Genomic DNA, 21,314 nt, shown 5'->3' with positions numbered 1-21,314 from the left:
CGTGCGTTTCCGCCCCTTACTGAATAAGGGGTAAGAGAAAACATGCGTCCAATGGCGGGTTAACAGTGTGCTCCGTCAGAGCGCACTGTACTGTATCGGCCTGTAAGTGAGGGTCATTACAGGGCAGAGCCACTTGTCCGACTTACTGGATAAATGCAGATATTCAGCATTATCAGGCTTAGCAGAATAAATAGAGGATAGCTAGTTAACTGTCCTCAGGTTATCTGGATAAACATATCCGACAAACTATAACAGAGTATATTCAGCAGTTCAGCTGCACTGTTCTCAGCCAAGATAGCCAAACAAGCTAATCCAGCCAGATAATGGCTGAATATCGACCCATATTGACATACACTAAACAGAAGTGTATCCACTGATTTTTCACCTGCAATAAAGTTTACCAGTAAAAGGGTTTTGTTTTTTTTTTTACCGTCTACCATGGTCATGTGTATTTTACTGGACTGTGGCAGAAAACAGAGAGCTGTGAAAGAATTTTCCTCCCAATGCAGGGAAACCCTGGGAGTTGATCTAGCCCATGAACTGCCATGGCAGCTCCTGTTGTTGAGGGATAGTTGGGGCAAGGGCTACTTATATCTAGAGTCAGCTCCAAAGCTGCAAATCATGCTCCTGTGGACCAAGTATCTGTGTTACACATGACTAAGTAACGGTACCCAAAACAGACACTTCATTTACTGCAAAACCCCATTCCCTGACCCTGCTTAATCATGCAATAGCCTTAATTAATTCAAAATGACCTGTGATTCCACTTACTCAGAATCACAGTACCATGCAAATTTTATTTCACTTTTACTCATCTGAGCCGTTCCATAGTAATGTTTTATTGAATGCAAAAATACAATACATTAACAGTCTAGAACTCACTCAAACCACCCCACTCACTAGGGAGGGATAATACACAAATTTATCTGTTCAAACAATTCATTTTTATCTTTTAACAGATGAACCAAGATGCCTCAAAAGCTAATGTCAAAATTATGTAAAATTACCTATGGTTTGTCCAATAAAGCAGTTTCTCTCAAGCTTATCCCAGAGTGCCCCCGCTACACATTGACAAGACATGACAAGTGGCCTATTGAAAATCACATGCTACTCTTTAATGGGCACTCTTTGCACATACTACTCTTCACTCCCTACAGAATTGCTTTTGCACAGATTCAAGCTTTTCCACCACATTTTTTCCACCACCACCACCACATTTTTAAAACTCATGGGGTGATCTTATGCATTGTGATGGCACAATTAAGAAGTGTCGGCACACAAGTTTTAAAATAAAGCAAAGCAGAGTTGCTTACCTGTAACAGATGTTCTCCTAGGACAGCAGGATGTTAGTCCTCACACGGATGACATCGGATGGAGCCTGGCACGGAAAATTTATGTCAAAGTTTCTGGAACTTTGACTGTGCATACTGAGCACGCCCTATTCCATGCGGGGTCCCTCTTCAGTCTTGTAACATAGCATTACAATAAAAATAAAATAAAAAAATAGGAGAAACCCAACTCCGTGGGGTGGCGAGCAGGTTTCGTGAGGACTAACATCCTGCTGTCCTAGGAGAATACCTGTTACAGGTAAGCAACTCTGCTTTCTCCTAGGACAAGCAGGTTGGTAGTCCTCACACACAGGCTGCCCCCCCAAAACAAAGGGGGACCAACAAGCATCAACCAGATGCCAACAGGCACAACCACCACAGTGCTTTTGGTAACAGAAGGGGAGACAGCCTGAACCCAAACAATGAGCCCTAGTCAGAAAGAGTTGAGTTCTACACCTCAAAGAGATTCCGAAGGACAGATTGGCCAAACCTACTATCACGTTGGCCATCCCTATCAAGATAGTAGTGAGATGCGAATGTGTGGAGAGAACTCCACATTGCAGCCTTGCAGATCTCCTCCATGGGAACTACTCGCAAGTGGGCCACCGACGTTGCCATTGCTCTGACAGAATGAGCCTTGACATGATACCCAAGATGCAGTCTGCTAACAAATTGTATAGTATCTGTTTGGTAATGGTAACTTCCAACCTATTCCTGTCAAAAAAAAGTTGAGTGAACTGTCTATGGGCTTCTGTCCACTCCAGATAGGCCAAGGTTCTCTTGCAATCCAAACTGAGTGTTCATTCACCTTGGTGCGAATGGGGCCTGGGAAAGAATGTTGGTAGGATGATTGACTGGTTAAGATGGGCATCTGTCACTACCTTAGGCAGGAACTTAGGGTGGTCTTGTGTACACACCCTATTCATGATAAAACTTGGTATGAAGTGGATAAGTCACTAAGGCCTGGAGCTCGCAGACCCTACATGCTGAACTGACCGCCACCAAAAATATGACCTTCTAAGTCAGGTACTTCAGGTCACAGGAGCGGTGACTCAAAAGGAGCTTTCATCAGCTGAGCTAACACCACATTAAGGTCCCAAGACAGTGGGAGGCTTCAATTGAAACAAGCCCTGCATGAAGTGTACGACTATCAGCTGTACAGAGATGGATGCACCATCTACACCTCTGTGGTATGCGCCAGTTGCACAGAGATGAACTGTGATGGAGTTGGTTTTTAAGCCAGCCTCCGATAGGAGGTAGGAGGTAGTCAAGCAGTTTTTGCATGGGACAGGAGAACGGATCTAGGACCTTCTGCTCACACCACACAGAAAACCTCCTCCACTTCAGACCATAGGATTTTCTAATGGAAGGCTTTCTGTAAGCTAGCAGGACCTGAGACACATCCACAGAAAGATCAAGCGACTGCAGGATTAACCTCTCGGCATTAAGGCTGTGAGAGACCGAGCCTGGAGGTTGGAATGCCTCAGCCTGCCCTGATATTACACGATGAGATCTGGGGAAGTCCCCAGACTGATTGGTCTTCGGATGGACAACTCCCGAAGGAGTGGAAACCAAATTTGTCGCAGCCAAGGAGGGGCTATGATGATCATAGTCCCTTGGTCCTCGTGAAGCTTCAAGAGAGTCTTCGTGACTAGAGAAATCGGAGGATACATGTACAGAAGACCCCTGCCCCAATATTGGGTAAAAGCATCTGAGGATGGTTTGCCATCTGACCTGTACAGGGAGCAGAACCGAATCACCTTCCTGTTGCAGGGGGAAGTAAACAAGTCCAAATCCGGGCTCCCTCAGAGGCAAAGATCCAGTTCGCTACCCCCGCGGTCCAGAGATCACTCGTGGGGTTCTAATGCATGACTCAGTCTGTCTGCTATCACGTTCTCTGTTCCAGATATATGGTCCTGAGTACCATCCAGTGGGACAGACTCCAAGACCAGATCCACACCGCTTCAAGCGGCAGGAAGGCTCTTGCCTGAGCTGTGTCTAGCAGGGCTCCAATGAAGTCCAATCGAGGTGACTGGCTGAGATGGAACTTTGGGTAGTTGATGACAGATTCACTAGAGTTTAACATCCGGATGGTCAAGCGTAAGGCCCGATTGGCCCTTGAGAGGTGCTCTTGATCAGCCAAGTCTGCAGAGATGCACCCCCACCACAGCCAGACATTTTGTGAAGACACGTGGGGCCAATGCTAGCCCGAACAGCAACACTCTGTACTGGAAGCGCTGTTTTCCCCACCACAAATCTGAGTTAATTCCTGAGACCTGGGAAAACCTTGATATGAGTATGTGTGTCCTTTAAAATCGAGAGAGCATAGCCAGTCCCCTTTTTGCAGGAGGGGAATCAGAGTCCCAGGGAAGCCATCTTGAACTTTTGTTTTGTGAGAAACTTGATCAGGGCCCTTAGGTCTCGGATGGGACGGAGTCCTCCTGTTCTCTTTGGAATCAAGAAGTACTAGGAGTAGAATCCCTGGCCTCTTTGCCTTGGGACAGGTTCGACCGCTCTGGCTGTTAAAAGGGCAGAGAGCTCCCGCAACAGTACCTCCTGATGTGCTACTGGCCCCCAAAACGGGTACCCGGGGGGGGGGCAATTTGGCAGGACACCCATTAGGTTTGTTACCCTTGATGGATGATGGACAGAACCCACTGGTCCGAGGTTATGCTGGGCCACCGATCTGCAAAGAACCATAGCCTGCCCCCAACCAGGAGGTCGTGTCTCAGGTACAGGTGGCTGGCTTATGCTCCTTATGATCCAGTCAAAACCCTGTCCCAGGATTTGGCTGGGGAGCCAGCTGGGGCTTGGTAGCTCTGTTGCCTGGGATGGCCATGGGAGCTCACTCAGAATGGGAGCAAGGGCTGGAAGATAGTACTTCCTCTAGTGGCAGAACGACTTCCTCTGACCCTGCCTTGCAGACCTCCTGGTTGAAGAGAGAGAGTCTGAAGTGCTGGCAGAGAGTCTTCATGGTGATCCTGCAACTGGATTCACCAGTGTATATAACAGAGATCACAAAATGAGCTGGTGTTAAATATGAATATCTGAGACCGCTATTATTTATGTGTAACTTTATCAATAAATTTTATCAAGAGGAAAAAGGACCTAAGTACTGGTGCAGTTTCTGAATATTCAATCAGATTTGAAACCAGTCTGTACAATCATAGGTCCTATAAAAACCTCTTTTTAATTTATTGAAAAATCACTTTTTTAGTTTTTTAATTTTTAATTAAAACAAGTGTGGTGCTGGATCAGCTACTTTCAATCTTATCAATGCCAAAATTCCAGTGCCGCATGAGATAATTGTTTCAAAATTTGCTGTTCAACCAGCATTCAAACAACATTGTAGCTATTGGAATTTGGTTAATATTGTAACAAGATATCGCAGTCTGTATGTATTCCAAAGAAGCCCATAGACCAATGAAACTTTTATCGGCAACTTCAAGGCGTAAAATTACTTATCTTAGAGGTCAATGTTGTTTGAATGCTGGTAGAACAGCAAATTTTGAAACAATTATTTCATGTTGCACTGGAATTTTGGCATTGATAAGATTGAAAGTAGCTGATCCAGCACCACACTTGTTTTAATTAAAAATTTAAAAACTAAAAAAAGTGAGTTTTTGCATAGAGAATCGCGTGCCCAGGAGAGTGGCCTGGGTGCACATCAGGAGAGCGGGTGCTCGCCTCGGAGCGCTGGCTCTCCCGCGCATTTTACTGAATCTGCCCGTATGTCTTTATCTACTGTCAATTACTATGTTACTATGCTAACACGTGAAACTTCCTTACCTTTTTTCCAGACTCCAAGGAGTCAAAACTATCGCAGCTGTCCTCGGATGACATAGTCTGTGCCTCTGAGGGAACATGGTCTTGAAAACCAATAAACTCTTCATCATCACTGGGGGCATTAAAGATGTCAGCCACTTCCTTGGGGATCTGTCACAAAACCAGATGCAGAATAAGTTAGTACAACAGAGATGTGTAGAAATACACCATGCCATGCCCCTCCAACTGCGTGAGAAACGTGGAGGAATCATAGCTTCAGAAAAGTTGGGATGATAAAGTGGTGTAAATTTCCCCTGCACTAACATTTGCTAACGGAAAGAGAATGAACTGGTGCATTTTATGGAGCAACAATTTAAGTATGTCTTAAGCTGTAAAGGCTTTCTTCACATGTACAAAAAACAGGAAAAAAAAAAGCCCTTTTCGAACAAGGCCCAATGTCAGCTGAAACTCTGCTTTTTATTGAAACCAACTGTCAACACATGCCAAAAAAGACTGACCATTCAATTAAAGAACATAAAAAGTAAATAAGTTTATCCAAGAGCTGACCATGGTCAGGAGACAGCTGAAGTCACACAGCCCAACACCTTTCCTCAGCTATCAACCAAGGGTCGGTGGGCCCTGCACCAAAAGGGAAACTTCGTTTACTACCTGTGTGCACTAAGAAGGGTTAAACCTGGAGCACTCCTGTGCAACCTTCTAATGACTTAATGGATGAATGTGAGCCAAGAGCTGTTAGACTTGTTACAATGAATAAAAATTGCTTTCAAGAGCAACTGCATTAGCTCTTTTTTTGTGTCATTGTACCACTGGGACATGTAACCACAGAGTGCTGCAGGCCGAATGCCTTTCTTCTGTTAAAGTCTATTTCTTCTGCATCTCTACCAAAGAGCTAGCTTTATGGGGGTGTAATTATTGATTAGGAACAAAAGGGACCAAAAAATAAAAAAGCCACATACCTGGAAACTGATGGGCAGCGATTAAAGTAACTTGCAGCAGAATTTGAAAAGACTTTTTATCTTTCTTTCAAAAAGAAGAGTTTTGGGACTCCCCTGCACGATTTTCAAGAGTCTCATTAAATTGTTCACGAGTCCCCTCTGGCTAAATTGCTCACATTTTAATAAGAACAGGAGAGAAGGATTTCAATTAAGTGAAGGGAATGTAGAAACTTAAAATGTAAAAGCCACTTTTGCAAGAATGCTCTGGCTGATGGAAAGGTTGGAGGCTGTGCTGTCTGAAGCGCAGCACCCGATGGAAAGGTTGGAGGCTGTGCTGTCTGAAGTGCCGCGACTGCTTTCAGAATTCATTTGATTCATGTTAATTATGTTTTTATCAATTCAAACAGGATCTCAGAAGTGCTTTATTATTCAAAAAATAAACACTTTCGCTTGGGTTTATTACTAGCCAGTTACATCTGGACAAACTGCTGCAGCGGGCCAGGTGGATAGCAAATCAACCAGGAGCAGAGCTGGGATTAGAACTCAAGACTTCCCGATACCATTCCCAAGTACTAAGCTGCATCTTGGTACAATTCATGGGAGGTGCATGACTAGCTCTCGTTTCTCCCTTCAAAAAAGCAACATCACTTCAATAAGGAAAAAAAAAAAGTCAGCAAGGTTTGTTTGGTTTTTTTTGTTTTTTTTTCATAATACAGGAAAAATAAAATTACCTTTGATTCCTATTGAGGGGGTTATCTTGGAAGAATATGATTAAAAGCCGTACACTGTTCCCAATCATGAACCCACTTAATCTGATGTCCTGCGTCTCTCCCCTCTCCCCCAAGTAGTCCACCTAAGTCCTTTCCAACTTCCTCTTGCCCTGCATTAATGCTTCATCTGTTCAGAGTGAAACGTGGGCTCAGACATTCATTTTAACAATGCAATTCTATTTTTTGGTATGGTGGCTGTCCACTAGGGGTGTGCATTCGTTTTCACCGTATTGGCAATCCGCAACGTATATGTCCCTATTCGTTATATTCGTAGGGAGGCGAAACATATCACGACTCCCCACGAATATAACTTATCATCCGTTCCATGGCTCATGCGCTTTTCTTCGCCATTTGCAATCGGAGGACGCCATTTCGGTGTATCCACTATCCAGAGCCAAAAACCAGCCCTTTCCTGTGAGTCATCAGTGATTCACAGGAAAAGGTCGGACAGGTTGGCACAGATACCGGAATGCAGTGTATCAGCAATAACATTTTGTGAAATGCACTGAATGCAGCCAATCGCGCAGTCATTCAGTGCTCTGTAACGATTTTCCTGATGACCCAGCACTATATATACTTAAGCACGCGGCATGCCATGCACATTCTTTGCAGGGGTGGTGTGGGGAGGTGGTCTCTGTGGAAGCAGGCTGCACTCAGAGCTAGTCTGAGTTCAGAAATCTCTATTGAATTGCTAGCTAGGCTATTTATTCTTTATTTGGATGCAGTGCCTGTGCCAGCTAGCCCTGTGTTTAAGCAGTTTATTTAGGTGATCTGAGACTGTCTCTCTGTGCCAGGGAGAGAAGTTGCTAGCAGTGCCATTTTGTTTCATTCACCCTCTGGGCTAGGTTGCAAGCAAGCACCAGTTGGGTGTTGTGGCTGGGAGAGATATATTCAATTTTACTAGAATCTCCATTGGAAAATATATTTCATCGATTTTCCTACTGTGCCAACAATTCCAGCTTTTTTAAACTGAGTTTGTTTAATTCAACTCAGTCTCTCTGCACTGGGCTGCAGTGGGCTGGCAGTTTAGCAGACTGAACTTTATTATTGGGACAGTCTTTGCAGTGAAATCCCCAGTCTGCCTCTTTTGTGCTTACAAGCAAGCTGTGTGTGTGTGCACACCACACACCTTACATTAGTGCATAGCAAGGCACTGTGACAGTGGGCAGCCAGTAGGCAGTGACATTAAATCCATAATGTCAGGGAAAGCTAGATGAAGTTGAGTGATTGGGACTGGCAGAGGAGGCACTTCAAAAGGCACTAGTGCCACTCCATTAAAGTTAAAAAGGGACCTGTCGTAATCTAAACTCTTTGGAGGGGCAAGCAGTTCCATCCAGAAAAAAATGAAGTCTGACCATGATGCATCGCCATCACCACGACCTGTTTCTGACCCTGTAGTTTTGGAGGTGAGGGAAGGGGAGGCTGAGTCATGCCAGACAAAATGTCGACACCCAAAAGCAGCAGGGGGACAGAAGTCTCGACTAACACTTAGCGTTGACAATGTAGCGCAGTCACTGTTTGCTTCTGATTCAGATGAAGAATCATCTTGTGTGGGATTCTCATCAGAAACGGAAGTAGTAATAGCTGACAAAGCTTTAGGAGGATCAGTTAGTCCTGTCTTAGCCTCCACTTCAGTGCAGCAGAGGAGATATGACACTGATGAGGAGGAGGAGGAGGAGGAGGAAGAGCAGTCAGTGCAGGCACAGAGGGTGACTGAGGCCCCTGGCATTGCTTCTCAGGGTGCACCCACTACTTCAGCTCCAGTGCCAGCATCCACTCCCAAGGCTTTAGAGAAGGGAGGATCACGAAAGACATCTGCGATCTGGAGCCACTTTAAAGTGACAGATGACCCACGTTTTGCTCGGTGTAATTACTGTGGCAGGGAGATTAGCAGAGGCAAGCAAATGGGACATCTAATTTTGGCATGACGCATCATATGAAGAGGCAACACCCAACAAGAGTACTGCCATCTGGAGATTGTGGCAGTACCAGTCAGGGGACCCCTTCCAAGCAGCGTAAAGTGGTTCAAAAGCAGCATAGTCAGCCCACACCCTCATCCCCTTCTAGCAGTCAGGTGGCAGGCTAGCAACCCCCTGACATGTGGCAGAAGCGACAACCCACCATGGAGGAAATGGGGTGGAGTGCAGTAACGCTATCCCGGGGTAGGAGGCAGGCAGCCTCAAAAGTTGTGATCAGGAGCATTGTGGAAATGATTGCCCTTGATGACCAGCCCATGCAGTTAGTGGAGAATGTGGGTTTCAAGCATTTTCTGAAGGTTGTAGTTCCAAATTACAGAGTCCCTCCCCTCCAGAAGCACATTTAGCAGAAAGCTTGCATAGGCTGGGGATGACCTAAGGCAGAGGGGAGAGTGCATTTCACCTGCGATATCTGGACTGCCATGAATGCTGCACACTCTTACCTCTCCCTGACAGCACATCAAAATTGATAATAAAACCCCAATTCTGCAGCCAAAAATAGACTGCAAATACTTCCCCCATTGACTTTAATGGGAACCGGAAAATGAATGCACGTATCAACATATCGGGCCGCCATTGAACGAATGCAACGTATCTGGGCCCCGACGAATACATATCCCAAATCCAACCAATACTTTCTGGCTGCACATCCCTACTGTCCACTGAAAGTTGTTAGGATTCGCTAACTTTGGTTCCGACTGCAACTGTTTTGGGATCACCTGAACTCCATATCTCCCCCTGTTATAGATGCAATGTGTAATTCTTTCCAACTTATTATAATGCACTGGGGGATGAGTGAAGGGTATTCAACATGAACATCCCTGACTATAGGAACCTCTGGTGATTTGGTCAAACTGGAATATTGAGACATGTATCCTTCAAGTCTATAGTTGAGGAAACCCCCTTTTCCAATACTAATGTTACTAACAATTCCATCTTGGAATCTGCTTTTAAAAAGAAATTTTAGATCTAGGACAGCCCTGGAATGCCCACAGGCTTTGGGAACAAAAAAAAAACCAAAGGATTCGGTCTGTGCGCCATGTCCGCTGGGCACATAGCTGACAGCCAATTTTTAATGTTGTCCTCTGGTATGTCTATGACTTTTGCTTGTATCAAATATCAAAGTCACCATAAGGACAAAAAATATATATATCCTCTGCTCACTATACATAGGAACTTTTTTTTTTTTTTTTTAAATTTTCTCTTTATTGAACTTTTCATTTTACACCAGGCAACATTACAAAACAATTTAGAAGCAAACTTGTGTAGAGCATACAACCATCAGGAAATTTTTAACAAATCGTTTATGCCTCACAAGATCCATATAATTAGGGGAAACCTTATAATTTTAAACAAATATAAAACAATTATCTTGAGGAGAGGAAGGTTCCATTTTTCTTTTTTGGCCTTACTTTTCTGGTGTTGGAAGACTCACATTTAACTCAATTTTATCTGCTAAGAAGGTCTCCAAATGAGAATGTTCAGAAAATATAAATTTTGCCTTAAAAAATTATATGGCATTTACATGGAAATTTTAAATAAAAAGTTGCCCCAATCGCCAAGGCTTTATTTTTCAAGGCAAGGAAATATCTCCTACGAGCCTGAGTAGGCTTGGAGACATCAGGAAACATTTTCTGTCCACAAAAGGGGGCGTCATATTTAAAGAATTTTACATATTTTCTTTTTCTCTTTCCAGAGAAAAACAAATAAAGTAGCTCTTATTTATAATATCTAAAAGATTCTTCAAGGAATGTTGAGATAACTGGGTTCCTCTCCATTTCCCCACCTGCACTGCTATTGGACTGGGCAGGAAAATAAATAAATCTTAGAAATAGCAGGGATCTTATCCTCCTCAAATAACATTTTCCTGCAAAAACTTCCTAAACATTTCATAAGAAGATAGTTTTCCAATAACAAGATTGTTAACAAAACATAAGTTCTTAACTCAAATTTTCAACATTTTCCAATTCTAAATGTAAGGATAAACTGTCAGCTATATCCATATTTTCAGCATTTTGGATATTATGAATTTTTGGTGACAAAGTTTTACAGATGATTCCAGCTCAAGTAATCTTTTCCCCTGATATTCAATAGAAATCTTAACATTTACTTATGACGAAAGGCAAGAGTGGACCTGTGAAACATTTGAGTCTAACTTTAACAGCAGCATTCTCCACAAATCTCCCATAGTGACATTGGAAGAATCTTCAAAATAGGAGAGGTCCCATTCAGTGTTCTTTGATGTTGCAAATCCAGCTGAGATGTTACAGCTAATTTAACTACAGGGGAGTTTAAACCTCCCTCACTCACGTTTACAGAACTACCTCCAATGGAACCATCTTCAACTGTAGCACCTGGGGGTTGGGGAGGAGTAGGGCCATTGCCCCGACTCGGAGATACCTCAAGGGTGTTTCGAACGCAGTCTGCTTGTGGCACAAGCCAATTTACATGCGCATCCATGGGACAGATGTTACTATAGGTAGTTGGAGAGGAGTAATGATCTTTGCCTTCTGCTTTCGCCCCATACAGTCAAAGAGCATCCAATAAAAATCCCAAATATTCAAAATCGGCCAAAGCCACACTCTGCTTAGGTGTCGTACCGGCGGCAGCAGCATGCCGCACGATTTGTAGGGTCCCACAAAGATGATGTCAGTGGCTGACTCAGGACTCAGCTGTATGTTTCTCCCCACTCAATCTCACCAAGGCAGTCGGTGTGCAGGTAGGGCTTTATCCAGGAACCTCTCCTCCACCAGGGTCTGCCAGAACTTTTGATTTCTAAGTGCCCTGAAATTGTAATGAATTAAGAGAATTTTGCTCACAATTTTTCTCCTCGTATATACACAGTGGCTTCAGTAAATTTTTAAAGCCACAGTTATCTCCCTTCATAGTTTGTAAAATAAAAAAAACTGAAAAATGCTGTTTGCATAAGTATTCAGTCCCTTCAGACTAGTTGGTAGAAGATGTTTTGCTGGTGGGCTGTTTCTATCAGCTTTGCACATTGTTTTGGAGTGATTTTTGTCTAGTCTTCCTGGCAGATTTGCTCCAGGTTGTTCAAGTTGTTTGGATGATGCTTATGGACTGCAATTTTCAATAGTGCCACAGATTCAACTGGTCATATCTGGACTTTGACTTGGCCATTGTAGAACATTCATCTTTTTGTTCAACTACTCCTGGGCTGCTTTGGCCTTATGCTTGGGATTATTAACCTGCTGAAAGGTGAACTTCTCCCAAGTTTAGTTTTTTGTTTGTTTTTTTTAGCAGACTGCAGCAAGTTGTCTTGCAGTATCTCCTTGTATGTTGCACCATCCATTGGTCCTTCAATTTTAAACAAGATGCCTAGTACTCGCTGAGGAAAAGCATTCACATACATGGCCATGAATACCCCCTTAATCCAGTGAGCTACAGTAAGCCGCGAAGCCAGAGCGCCCTGCTTACTCCCACCAAGGAGAACAAATAGACTATCCATCTTGATATCCAAGGAGCACAAGAGGCGATACTTCTCCGCCTCCCTGACCTTGTCCAGTGACAGCAAGGAAATGGACTGATTCAAATGAAAGCCCAAGACCGCCTTGGGCAAGAAGGATGAACAGTATGCAGCTGTAACACCCCCGGAATCACCTGAAGAAACGGCTCCTGGCAAGACGAGGCCTCAGATATTCGACTCACGGAACATACAGCCACCAGGAACACAGTCTTCAAGGTCAATAACTGCAAGGAAAGGCTATGCAGAGGTTGGAACGTAGGGCCCGCTAAAAAATCCAGCGCCACAAGGGAACCGGTAACCTCAAGAGAGGCCTAAAATGCTTCACTCCTTCAAAAAAATGGATCATATCAGGTTGAGACAATGAACCACCATTCACCTGGCTCCTGAAACAGGCAAGAGTCACAACCTGCACCTTCAAGGAATTAAATAAGGGCCAACCTTTATTCAACCCAACCTGCAAAAAGTCCAGAATGAGTGGGATCTTAACTGAATGAATAAGAACACCACGCTCCTCACACTAGGCCTCAAAAACTCTCCAAACCTGCACATAAGCCAAGGAAGTGGAGAACTTGCGAGCATGGAGTAAGGTGGCAGTTATCGCAGAGGAATAACCACGCTTCAACAGGCGAGCCCTCTCAAGGGCCAAACCATAAGACAGAACAGAGTCTGATCCTCATGAAGAACCGGTCCCTGCTGAAACATCCATTTGCGGTGAAAGGGGAAGGGGGGGGGTCTCCACCAGGAGTACAGGCATATCAAGGACACCTGGGCTAGTCTGGTGCCACCAGGAGTACTAGCCCCCTGTGGCCTTCCATCTTTGACTCATCCTGCCCAACAAGGGCCACGGAGGAAAGGCATAAAGCAATCTGTCTTCTGGCCAGACCTGTACAACAGCGTCTATTCCCAGGGAACATGGATCTCTCCTGCAACTGTAGAAATCTATGAACCTTCGCATTGAGAAATTGCCAGCAAATCTAAGGATGGAAGGCCCCAATGATCCACAATCAGCTGAAACGCCTCGGCTGATAACACCCACTCTCCTGGGTCCAGACTCTCCCTACTTAGAAAATCCGCTCTTACATGGTCTTTTCCTGGAATATGAGAGACAGATCTGCAGATGAACTTCCGTCCATTCAATAAGCTGGTCTATTTCCTGTGACACTTGCTGGCTCTCTGTCCCTCCCTAGCAATTTATGTAGGCCTTAGTCGTCATGTTGTCTGACATCATGCGAACTGCTTGATCTTGCAGCCTGTGGCTGAACTGCAAGCATGCCAGTCATACTGCCCGGGCTTCCAGGCAACTGATGTTCCAGCAGGACTCTTCAGCACAGCAACACCCTTGGGCCATTAACTGCAGACAGTGAACCCCCCTCCCAACCAAGAAGACTCGTATCTGTTCTGAGTACCAACTAGGTAGGAGCGGATAAGAGAACTCCCTTCCTCAGATGATCCCCCTGCAACCACCATTGGAGGTGGGAGCAGATTTCCATCAGCAAGTGGAGCTGAACCACATAGTCCTGAGACTGCGTGTTCCAATGAGACAGCAGAGAACGCTAAAGAGGACACATATGTGCCCTCCCCACGGCACCACTTCCTCGGTTGCCGCCATCAAGCCGAGCACCTCTAGGTAGGACCACACTGTTGGGCATATGGTGTTCACCAACTATCAATTTCTGAATATGAACTTCTTGTAGGAAAACTGTCCTGCCCCATGTCAAACCGGACCCCAGATACTCCAATGACTGGGATGGCTGAAGATTGCTCAGCTCCTACAATAAGGAGATCACCTTGTGTGTCACCAAGCAGCTCTCTTCCTGAGACTTGGCTCGAATCAGCCAGTCATCCAAATAAGGGTGCACCAGTATCACTTCTCTTCGCAAGGCTACTGTTAAGAGCACAACAACCTTGGAAAATGTTCTGGAACTGGTGGCTAGACCATAAGGCAGCACCTGAAACTGATAATGGCACCCAACACCATAAAGCGTAGAAAGCGTTGGCATTCCAATTGGATGGGCATATGAAGGTAAGCAATTCCCGACTGCACTGCCATTATCACAGAGCATATGGTTTTCATGTGAATTGAATCACCTCCAAATGACTGTTGACCCGCAAGATCCAGGATGGGACAAAGGAGCCCTAGTTCTTGGGCACAATAAAATAAATGGAATATCGCCCCATACTTTGAGACATGGGTTCCAGAACCACAGCCCTCAGCCTTTGAAGCGTGAACTCAACTATTTGCTTCTTCTGCATGGAGTGGCAAGGGGACACTTTAAACACGTCCTGAAGAATACTATGAAATTCCAGCACATATCCTCCTCGTATCACCTCCAGGACCCACTGGTCCGACGTGATCTCGAGCCACCTCTGATAAAAGAGGGAGAGACGTCCCCTTATCTCTTCTTCTCGAAGGTGGGTTGGCAAACCTTCATTGGGAAATTCGGAAAGGTCCACCACCCAAGCCTGCTCCTTGTTTGGGCTGTCTGGGACAAAAGGACTGAGACCTATCAAAGGCCGACCCTCTATAGGGCTGAAGTTACTTGTAACCCTGGAGATGATACCTCATACCAAAGGGGACGCTATAACTGCTTATCTTCCAGCAACAGAGGAATCTGAGATTCACCCCACTTACTGGCCAGTTTCTCCAACTTGCTCCCAAACAAGAGCGAGTCTTTAAAGGGCATCTTGGTAAGATTAGATTTGGAGGCTGCTTCAGCTGACTAATTTTGCAACCAGAGCTGATGCCTGGCCACTATCACCGAAGCCACTCCTCTGGCTGTGGCACGGACCAAATCACAGCCTGCATCTGCTAAAAAAGCAGCAGCGGGCTCCATAACCGCTCTAGAATTCCCTCCAGACTCAACCACCTCCTGAGAGAGAAGCAGATAAGATCACGCCTCTAGAGCGCAACAGGAAGCAATCTGTAAAGTCATTGTCACCATCTCAAAGGCTTAAGAATAGCCTCAATCCTTCTAGGACGCTCCTCCCTCTATGGGGATAGTCGTCCGCTTAGAGACCAGTGCATCCACTTTGGGAAAATGCAAACACTCTCACATGCCTTCAGTCTCTCCCCCAATCATACTGCCCTCTCTTACTTTTCTCTCCAACTTCCTTAGATTTTTCTCTGACATAGGCCCACAGTAGAAGGCTTCTCTCCTCAGCCCAGGCTAGCAGCACCAGCTTATGTCAGGCGCCAGACCACCAATTCTAGGTGCCCAGTGTAACAATTTTGGCTACTAGGCAGCTCACCTCCAGCAGGTATCCTCACTGGTCCACACGCCATCCTGCTCTAGCTTCCACCTTGAAGGCTGTATGATGCAGCAAGGCCCATGTTATATAAACCTCCCTCACAGTTTGCTCAGTGCCTCATCATTGATCCAGCTCAGCTCCTTGCTCTTGCCAACCTTGCACGGCATTCTTGCCTTGTTCCCAAGTATGACCTGTTTTGTCCTTGTTTTCCTAGTTCCTGTGTGGGCCTCCCCCTGGTCCTCGTCTTGCCATTTATTCTTGTTTGCCTTCATCTGTTTTTGTGTTCCTGTCCTGAATGGGCCTCCCTGGGGCCTTTGAGTCTCAATCTCCAAGTGTCCTAGTCCATCTATATCTCTCTGCCTTGTCAATATTCCCAGTGTGGCCAGTTTAGGCCTTCTTGTCTCGTACCATCTGTTCCTTGCCTGGTTCCCCGTGGGTCTCTCAGTGACCCTCCTGTTCCCTGTGGGCCAAGTGCCCTCTGCATCCTGGTTAGGTCTCCCAGTGGCCTAGCCTTTCCCAAGCCTTCTTCCTACCTTGTCTAGACCTCCTAGTGGCCTATCCTATTTCAATGTTCCCTATCTTACCCTTGTCTTTTCCAAGCCTTCCAGTAGCTTATCTAGCCTGGCTGTACCCTACCTTGCATCCCTGTTCCAGTTTTGCCCTGGATTTACCCTGTTCCTGGCTTCTCTCCATGCTCCTGCTCTGCTCAGCCTGGTTTCCTCTGCCTTGCCTCCCAAGGACTGATCTTCTGATGCTCAGCCAGACTGATTTCTGCCCTTGCTTTGCTGATCTCCGGCTGCCTTGACCTCTGCCTGTACCCTGCCTGCCATGCCCCCTGCCAGAGGTGTCCTGCTGGCCACCAGAACCTGCAGGCCCAACCCAAGGGGGAAGTGGCCAGACAGGTGGAAGGACCTACACCCTGCTTTAGAGCCCTGTACCGTTCCTGCTGGAAGAATACCTGTAATCCAGCCTGCTGGATCATGACACTCTGGTACCTGGGACTTTTAAGGCTATACCTGCCTCAGTCCATGGTCAAAAAAAAAAAGAGGGGGGGGGCCTGTCAGGCTGGGGAACAGAAAAGGAGTTTGACATTTACTGCTGTAGGATGGGGAAGGCAGCCATAAGAAAGAGGTGTCCTATGCTGCCAATTTTTCCCCACGCACCCCACATTTTGAAATGTTAACTGCTTGGAGAGAGGTAGATAGTCATGGCTGGAAGGCTGATTTCGATGGGGCAGACAGAAAGCAGAGTCTCTGGCCCCCATCATGACCAAAAGGAAGAGTGGGTAGACAGACGAGGGTGAAAGGAGAAAATAAGAGTTGTGCCAAGGGGAAAAAGGAAGTGAAGGAGAGTGAGATGGCTACAATTTATGTACGGAGGATGGGGAGAAAAGTATTTGGCAAGTGCATTTCTATCCTGGAAAGTAAGCCATGGACACATTTTTGAATCCTTGTACAAGAGTACCCACTGACAAATTTCAATGGGGCTGGGGGAAGTACTATCTATATAAAATTGTTAAATAGTTTGGACAAAAATCGCTAATCTCAGAAACCACTGAACCGATTGCTTTCAAATATGGACACAACATTCATTTCGCATACAGGAAGGTTCTTCTGTACTTACATTACAGATGTCACACCTGTGACAGGTAAAATAGGTTTAAAGATTTTTTCCAGAAAACAGCAACATCTGCTGGACGTAAACGCCATCTGTTACACCTTACACTGACACACGCTACACTAATCATTTCGCCAGTCCAGGTCCACGTTTCACTTCCATTTTAACACATTCGTGCACTTTTTTCGCCGGAAGATAACTATTTCCTTTACAGATAAAATACACCCACCACCCTCCTCAGCCCCCCCACACACATGCCAAATTGATTTACTTCCCAGGCCCTCACAGCACACACAAAACCTGACAGAAGCCCGGGAGGCTCCAGCGGGGGGCCAGGACCGGTCCGGGACACATCTCCTGCACTACGGCCGTCGGCTGCCAGCAATCAACATGGCGCCGATGGCCCTTTCCCTTAGCTTGTAAACTGTTTAAGTCTCTCTGTTTTGAAATTAGCTGGCATAAATAAGTTGGTCAAACAAAAATTGGGGCATAAAGACTGTTTTTTAAAACAATTGACCAAAAGCAAGGAGCCGTCCTGAAGTAACGTAATCTAACTGAATTGGGTGTGTCTCAGACCTTGAGCAGGAGAGCCATTGTGTCTCAGACCTTGAGCAGGAGAGCCATTGTGGTCCTGGGCACACGTTAGAGTGTGTTCTCTTGGAGGCAGTGTATATTGCATTGAGCTAAGTATATCTGCTGTTGCTTAGAATTTGTGTAGAAAGCTTCTGTTCTTAATTCCTGTGTGTTTTAATTTTAATTATAGTGTGTGTTTCAGTTCTTGATAGTAAGATATTACTCTAGTAAGTTAATTTTGTTGTCTGCTGCATAAGTTGAAAAAACAAAAAAAAAACCCCACCCCCCATACCAAATCGCTCTCCAGCTTGTAAACTGTTTAAGTCTCTCTGTTTTGAAATTAGCTGGCATAAATAAGTTGGTCAAACAAAAATTGGGGCATAAAGACTGTTTTTTAAAACAATTGACCAAAAGCAAGGAGCCGTCCAGAAGTGCCCTGCTTAACCCAGCTTGTACCAGGCTTAACTGTTTGACTCCCTCCCACCCTGCCCCTCTACCCACCCACCCCTGGGGCTTGTTTTCTAATAAAGACTGCCTAAAGTACCATTGGCGGCGAGATAAATTAGTGCATTGGTAAAAGTCAAGAAAATACAATTCACAAATTCCCATGATGAGGACTATCCAATGTAACTGCTGTGGAGCCTTTATTCTGAGGGAAAGCATCTGGACACTTAGAGCTTGCCCAATTTGTGCACTACTCTCTTCCTTGAAAAAGGAGCTGTCTGAGATTAAAGATCAATTAGCTTCAATTAAAAGTAATACACCCACATTGCATTACTCAGAACATAATTCCCCAATATCACAAAAAAACCAGGAGTCAAGAAAAGGAGATTCATTAGGCTCAGGTAGGCCCCACAGTCACCCATTTTTGACAGATGGGCAGCCAACAGGTACACCCCCCCCCCACTCAAACAGGTCATTAAGTTCTTTAAAATCCAGGAATACAGTGGGCTCAGGTAGAATTAGACCTGTGATGAGGAGACACACAATGTACCAAATGCAAAAAGAACAACAAGCCATCTCTATATTAAAAACTGAAGAAGTTCTTCAGAAAAACATTGAAGTGTTACCAGAAATGAGAGAAAAAACACAATGCATGCAGTATTTCATGATCCATAACCAAAAGAAAAATCAAATTCAGATGAATAACTCTGTCAACAGTGGCACAACTAAAAAAAGAGAGAGTGAAGTGAATAGCAAATCTCAACTAATATCTTATAAGGAGTCCAGGAAAAGCAATAACCTTAAAGAGAGTACCTGGAAGGCTATGACCACAAATGCTCATAGTTTGGGAAATAAAATCCCAGATCTGCAGGCCCTAATGGCTGAGGCACAATTGGACATTGTTGCTATCACAGAATCTCATGATTGGGATACAACAATACCAGGCTATAACTTGTTAAGGAAGGACAGAGAGGATAGAAAAGGGGGAGGTGTGGCTCTTTATGTCAGAAACAACATCCAAGCATCTGAGCTACAAGGAAGTTGGGGTAAGGAAGAAGCTCTATGGCTCGACCTAAAAAAAGATGACGGAGCATCCATTTATATTGGAGTGGTTTACAGGCCTCCAAACCAAAAGGAAGAGCTGGACAGAGACCTTGTTGAAGACATCCATAAGATAGGTAAGAAGGGAGAAGTGGTGATCGTGGGTGACTTTAATATGCCAGATGTAGACTGGAAAATCCCATCTGCAGAAACTAAAAATAGTAGAGCAATAGTGGATGCCATGCAAGTATCTTTGTTCAAACAAATGGTGTTGGAACCCACCAGAGAAGGAGCTATACTCGACTTAGTGCTCACTAATGCAGATAATGTCTCAGATTTCTATTACTACTGTTGCTGTTTTAATGTTATTGGTTATTAATATTTATTCAATTTTCTCCAAGTTCATTTTCCTGTTCCATGTAAGACTCACATGTTAGTCACTCCAATGTTATATGTAAACCGAAATGATTAGCAACATTGTTGCTAGAATTTCGGTATATAAAAAATGTTAAATAAATAAATAAATGTCCAGGTGGGTGCCCACCTCAGCAGCAGTGATCATCAAACGGTATGGTTTAATATCACTAAAAGAATAGAGAAAAGAACCACAAAGACCCGAGTTTTACAGTTCAAAAACACAGACTTTGAGGAAATGGGGAAGTACCTGGAGGAAGAACTTAAAGGATGGGAGAACGAGAGAGATGTGGATCAGCAGTGGACCAATCTAAAAGGAGCAATCACCAAGGCAACTGCTCTATACGTTAGAAATGTAAAGAAAAGCAAAAGAAAATTGAAACCTATCTGGTTCTCAAAGGAGGTGGCTGACAAAATTAAAGCTAAAAGAACAGCATTCAAGATATATAAAAGATCCCAAAGGGAGGAACACAAAGAAGAATATCTGATTCAACTGAGGGAGACAAAGAAATTAATCAAGTTGGCAAAAAGTCAAGCGGAAGAGAGGATTGCCAAGGAGATAAAAAATGGAGACAAAACATTTTTCAGATACATCAGCGAAAAGAGAAAGATCCAAAGTGGTATAGTGAAATTGAAAGGTGGTAACGATCAATGTGTAGAGGGAGACGAAGAAATGGCAGAAATATTAAACGAATACTTCAGCTCTGTGTTCACTAAAGAAGACCCTGGAGAAGGACCATCTCTACACAACAAAAAACTGGTGGGAAGTGGAATAGATGAAAATCCTTTTACAGTAGAAAATGTGTGGGAAGAGCTAAAGAACCTGAAAGTGGACAAAGCCATGGGGCCTGATGGGATTCATCCAAGGATATTGAGGGAGCTCAGAGATGTTCTGGCGGCTCCGCTGTGTGACCTGTTCAATAGATCCCTAGAAACGGGAGTGGTGCCGAGTGATTGGAGAAGAGCGGTGGTGGTCCCGCTTCACAAGAGTGGGAACAGGGAGGAGGCTGGCAACTACAGACCGGTCAGCCTCACTTCGGTGGTGGGAAAAGTAATGGAGTCACTGCTGAAAGAGAGAATAGTGAACTACCTACAGTCCGGAGAATTGATGGACCAGAGGCAACATGGATTCACCAGGGGAAGATCCTGTCAGACAAATCTGATTGACTTTTTTGACTGGGTAACCAAGGAATTGGATCGAGGAAGAGCGCTCGATATCATATACTTGGATTTCAGCAAAGCTTTTGACACGGTTCCGCACAGGAGACTGGTGAATAAAACGAGAAGCTTGGGAGTGAGTGCCGAGGTGGTGACCTGGATAGCAAATTGGTTGACGGATAGAAGACAATGTGTGATGGTAAATGGAACCTTCTCTGAAGAGAGAGCGGTTTTAAGTGGTGTACCGCAAGGATCGGTGTTGGGACCGGTCCTGTTCAATATCTTTGTGAGCGACATTGCGGACGGGATAGAAGGCAAGGTTTGTCTTTTCGCGGATGACACTAAGATCTGCAACAGAGTGGACCCGCCGGAAGGAGTGGAGAGAATGAGACGGGATCTAAGGAAACTGGAAGAGTGGTCGAAGATATGGCAGCTGAGATTCAATGCCAAGAAGTGCAAAGTCATGCATACGGGGAGTGGAAACCCGAATGAACTGTATTCGATGGGGGGGGAAAAGGCTGATGTGCACGGAGCAGGAG

The 21,314-nt window shown here is 44.9% G+C and overlaps 1 protein-coding gene across 1 annotated transcript in view; it reads right to left on the bottom strand.

Annotated features, from left to right (window-relative positions):
• Positions 1 to 21,314, bottom strand: part of LOC115082620 (cell division cycle-associated 7-like protein) — a gene marked incomplete at its 3' end in the record, with an annotated part of 59,147 nt that overhangs the window by 20,269 nt on the left and 17,564 nt on the right. The window contains exon 2 of the mRNA XM_029586830.1: positions 5,118 to 5,264. Within this exon, the coding sequence (XP_029442690.1) occupies positions 5,118 to 5,264 (147 nt within the window). The remainder of the gene's footprint in view (positions 1 to 5,117; positions 5,265 to 21,314) is intronic.

The sequence above is a fragment of the Rhinatrema bivittatum genome, unplaced genomic scaffold (assembly GCF_901001135.1).
Source record: "Rhinatrema bivittatum unplaced genomic scaffold, aRhiBiv1.1, whole genome shotgun sequence".
NCBI lineage: Eukaryota > Metazoa > Chordata > Amphibia > Gymnophiona > Rhinatrematidae > Rhinatrema > Rhinatrema bivittatum.
The sequence above is the reverse complement of the archived record's forward strand: the minus strand, read 5'-3'. Positions and strand labels throughout refer to the sequence as shown.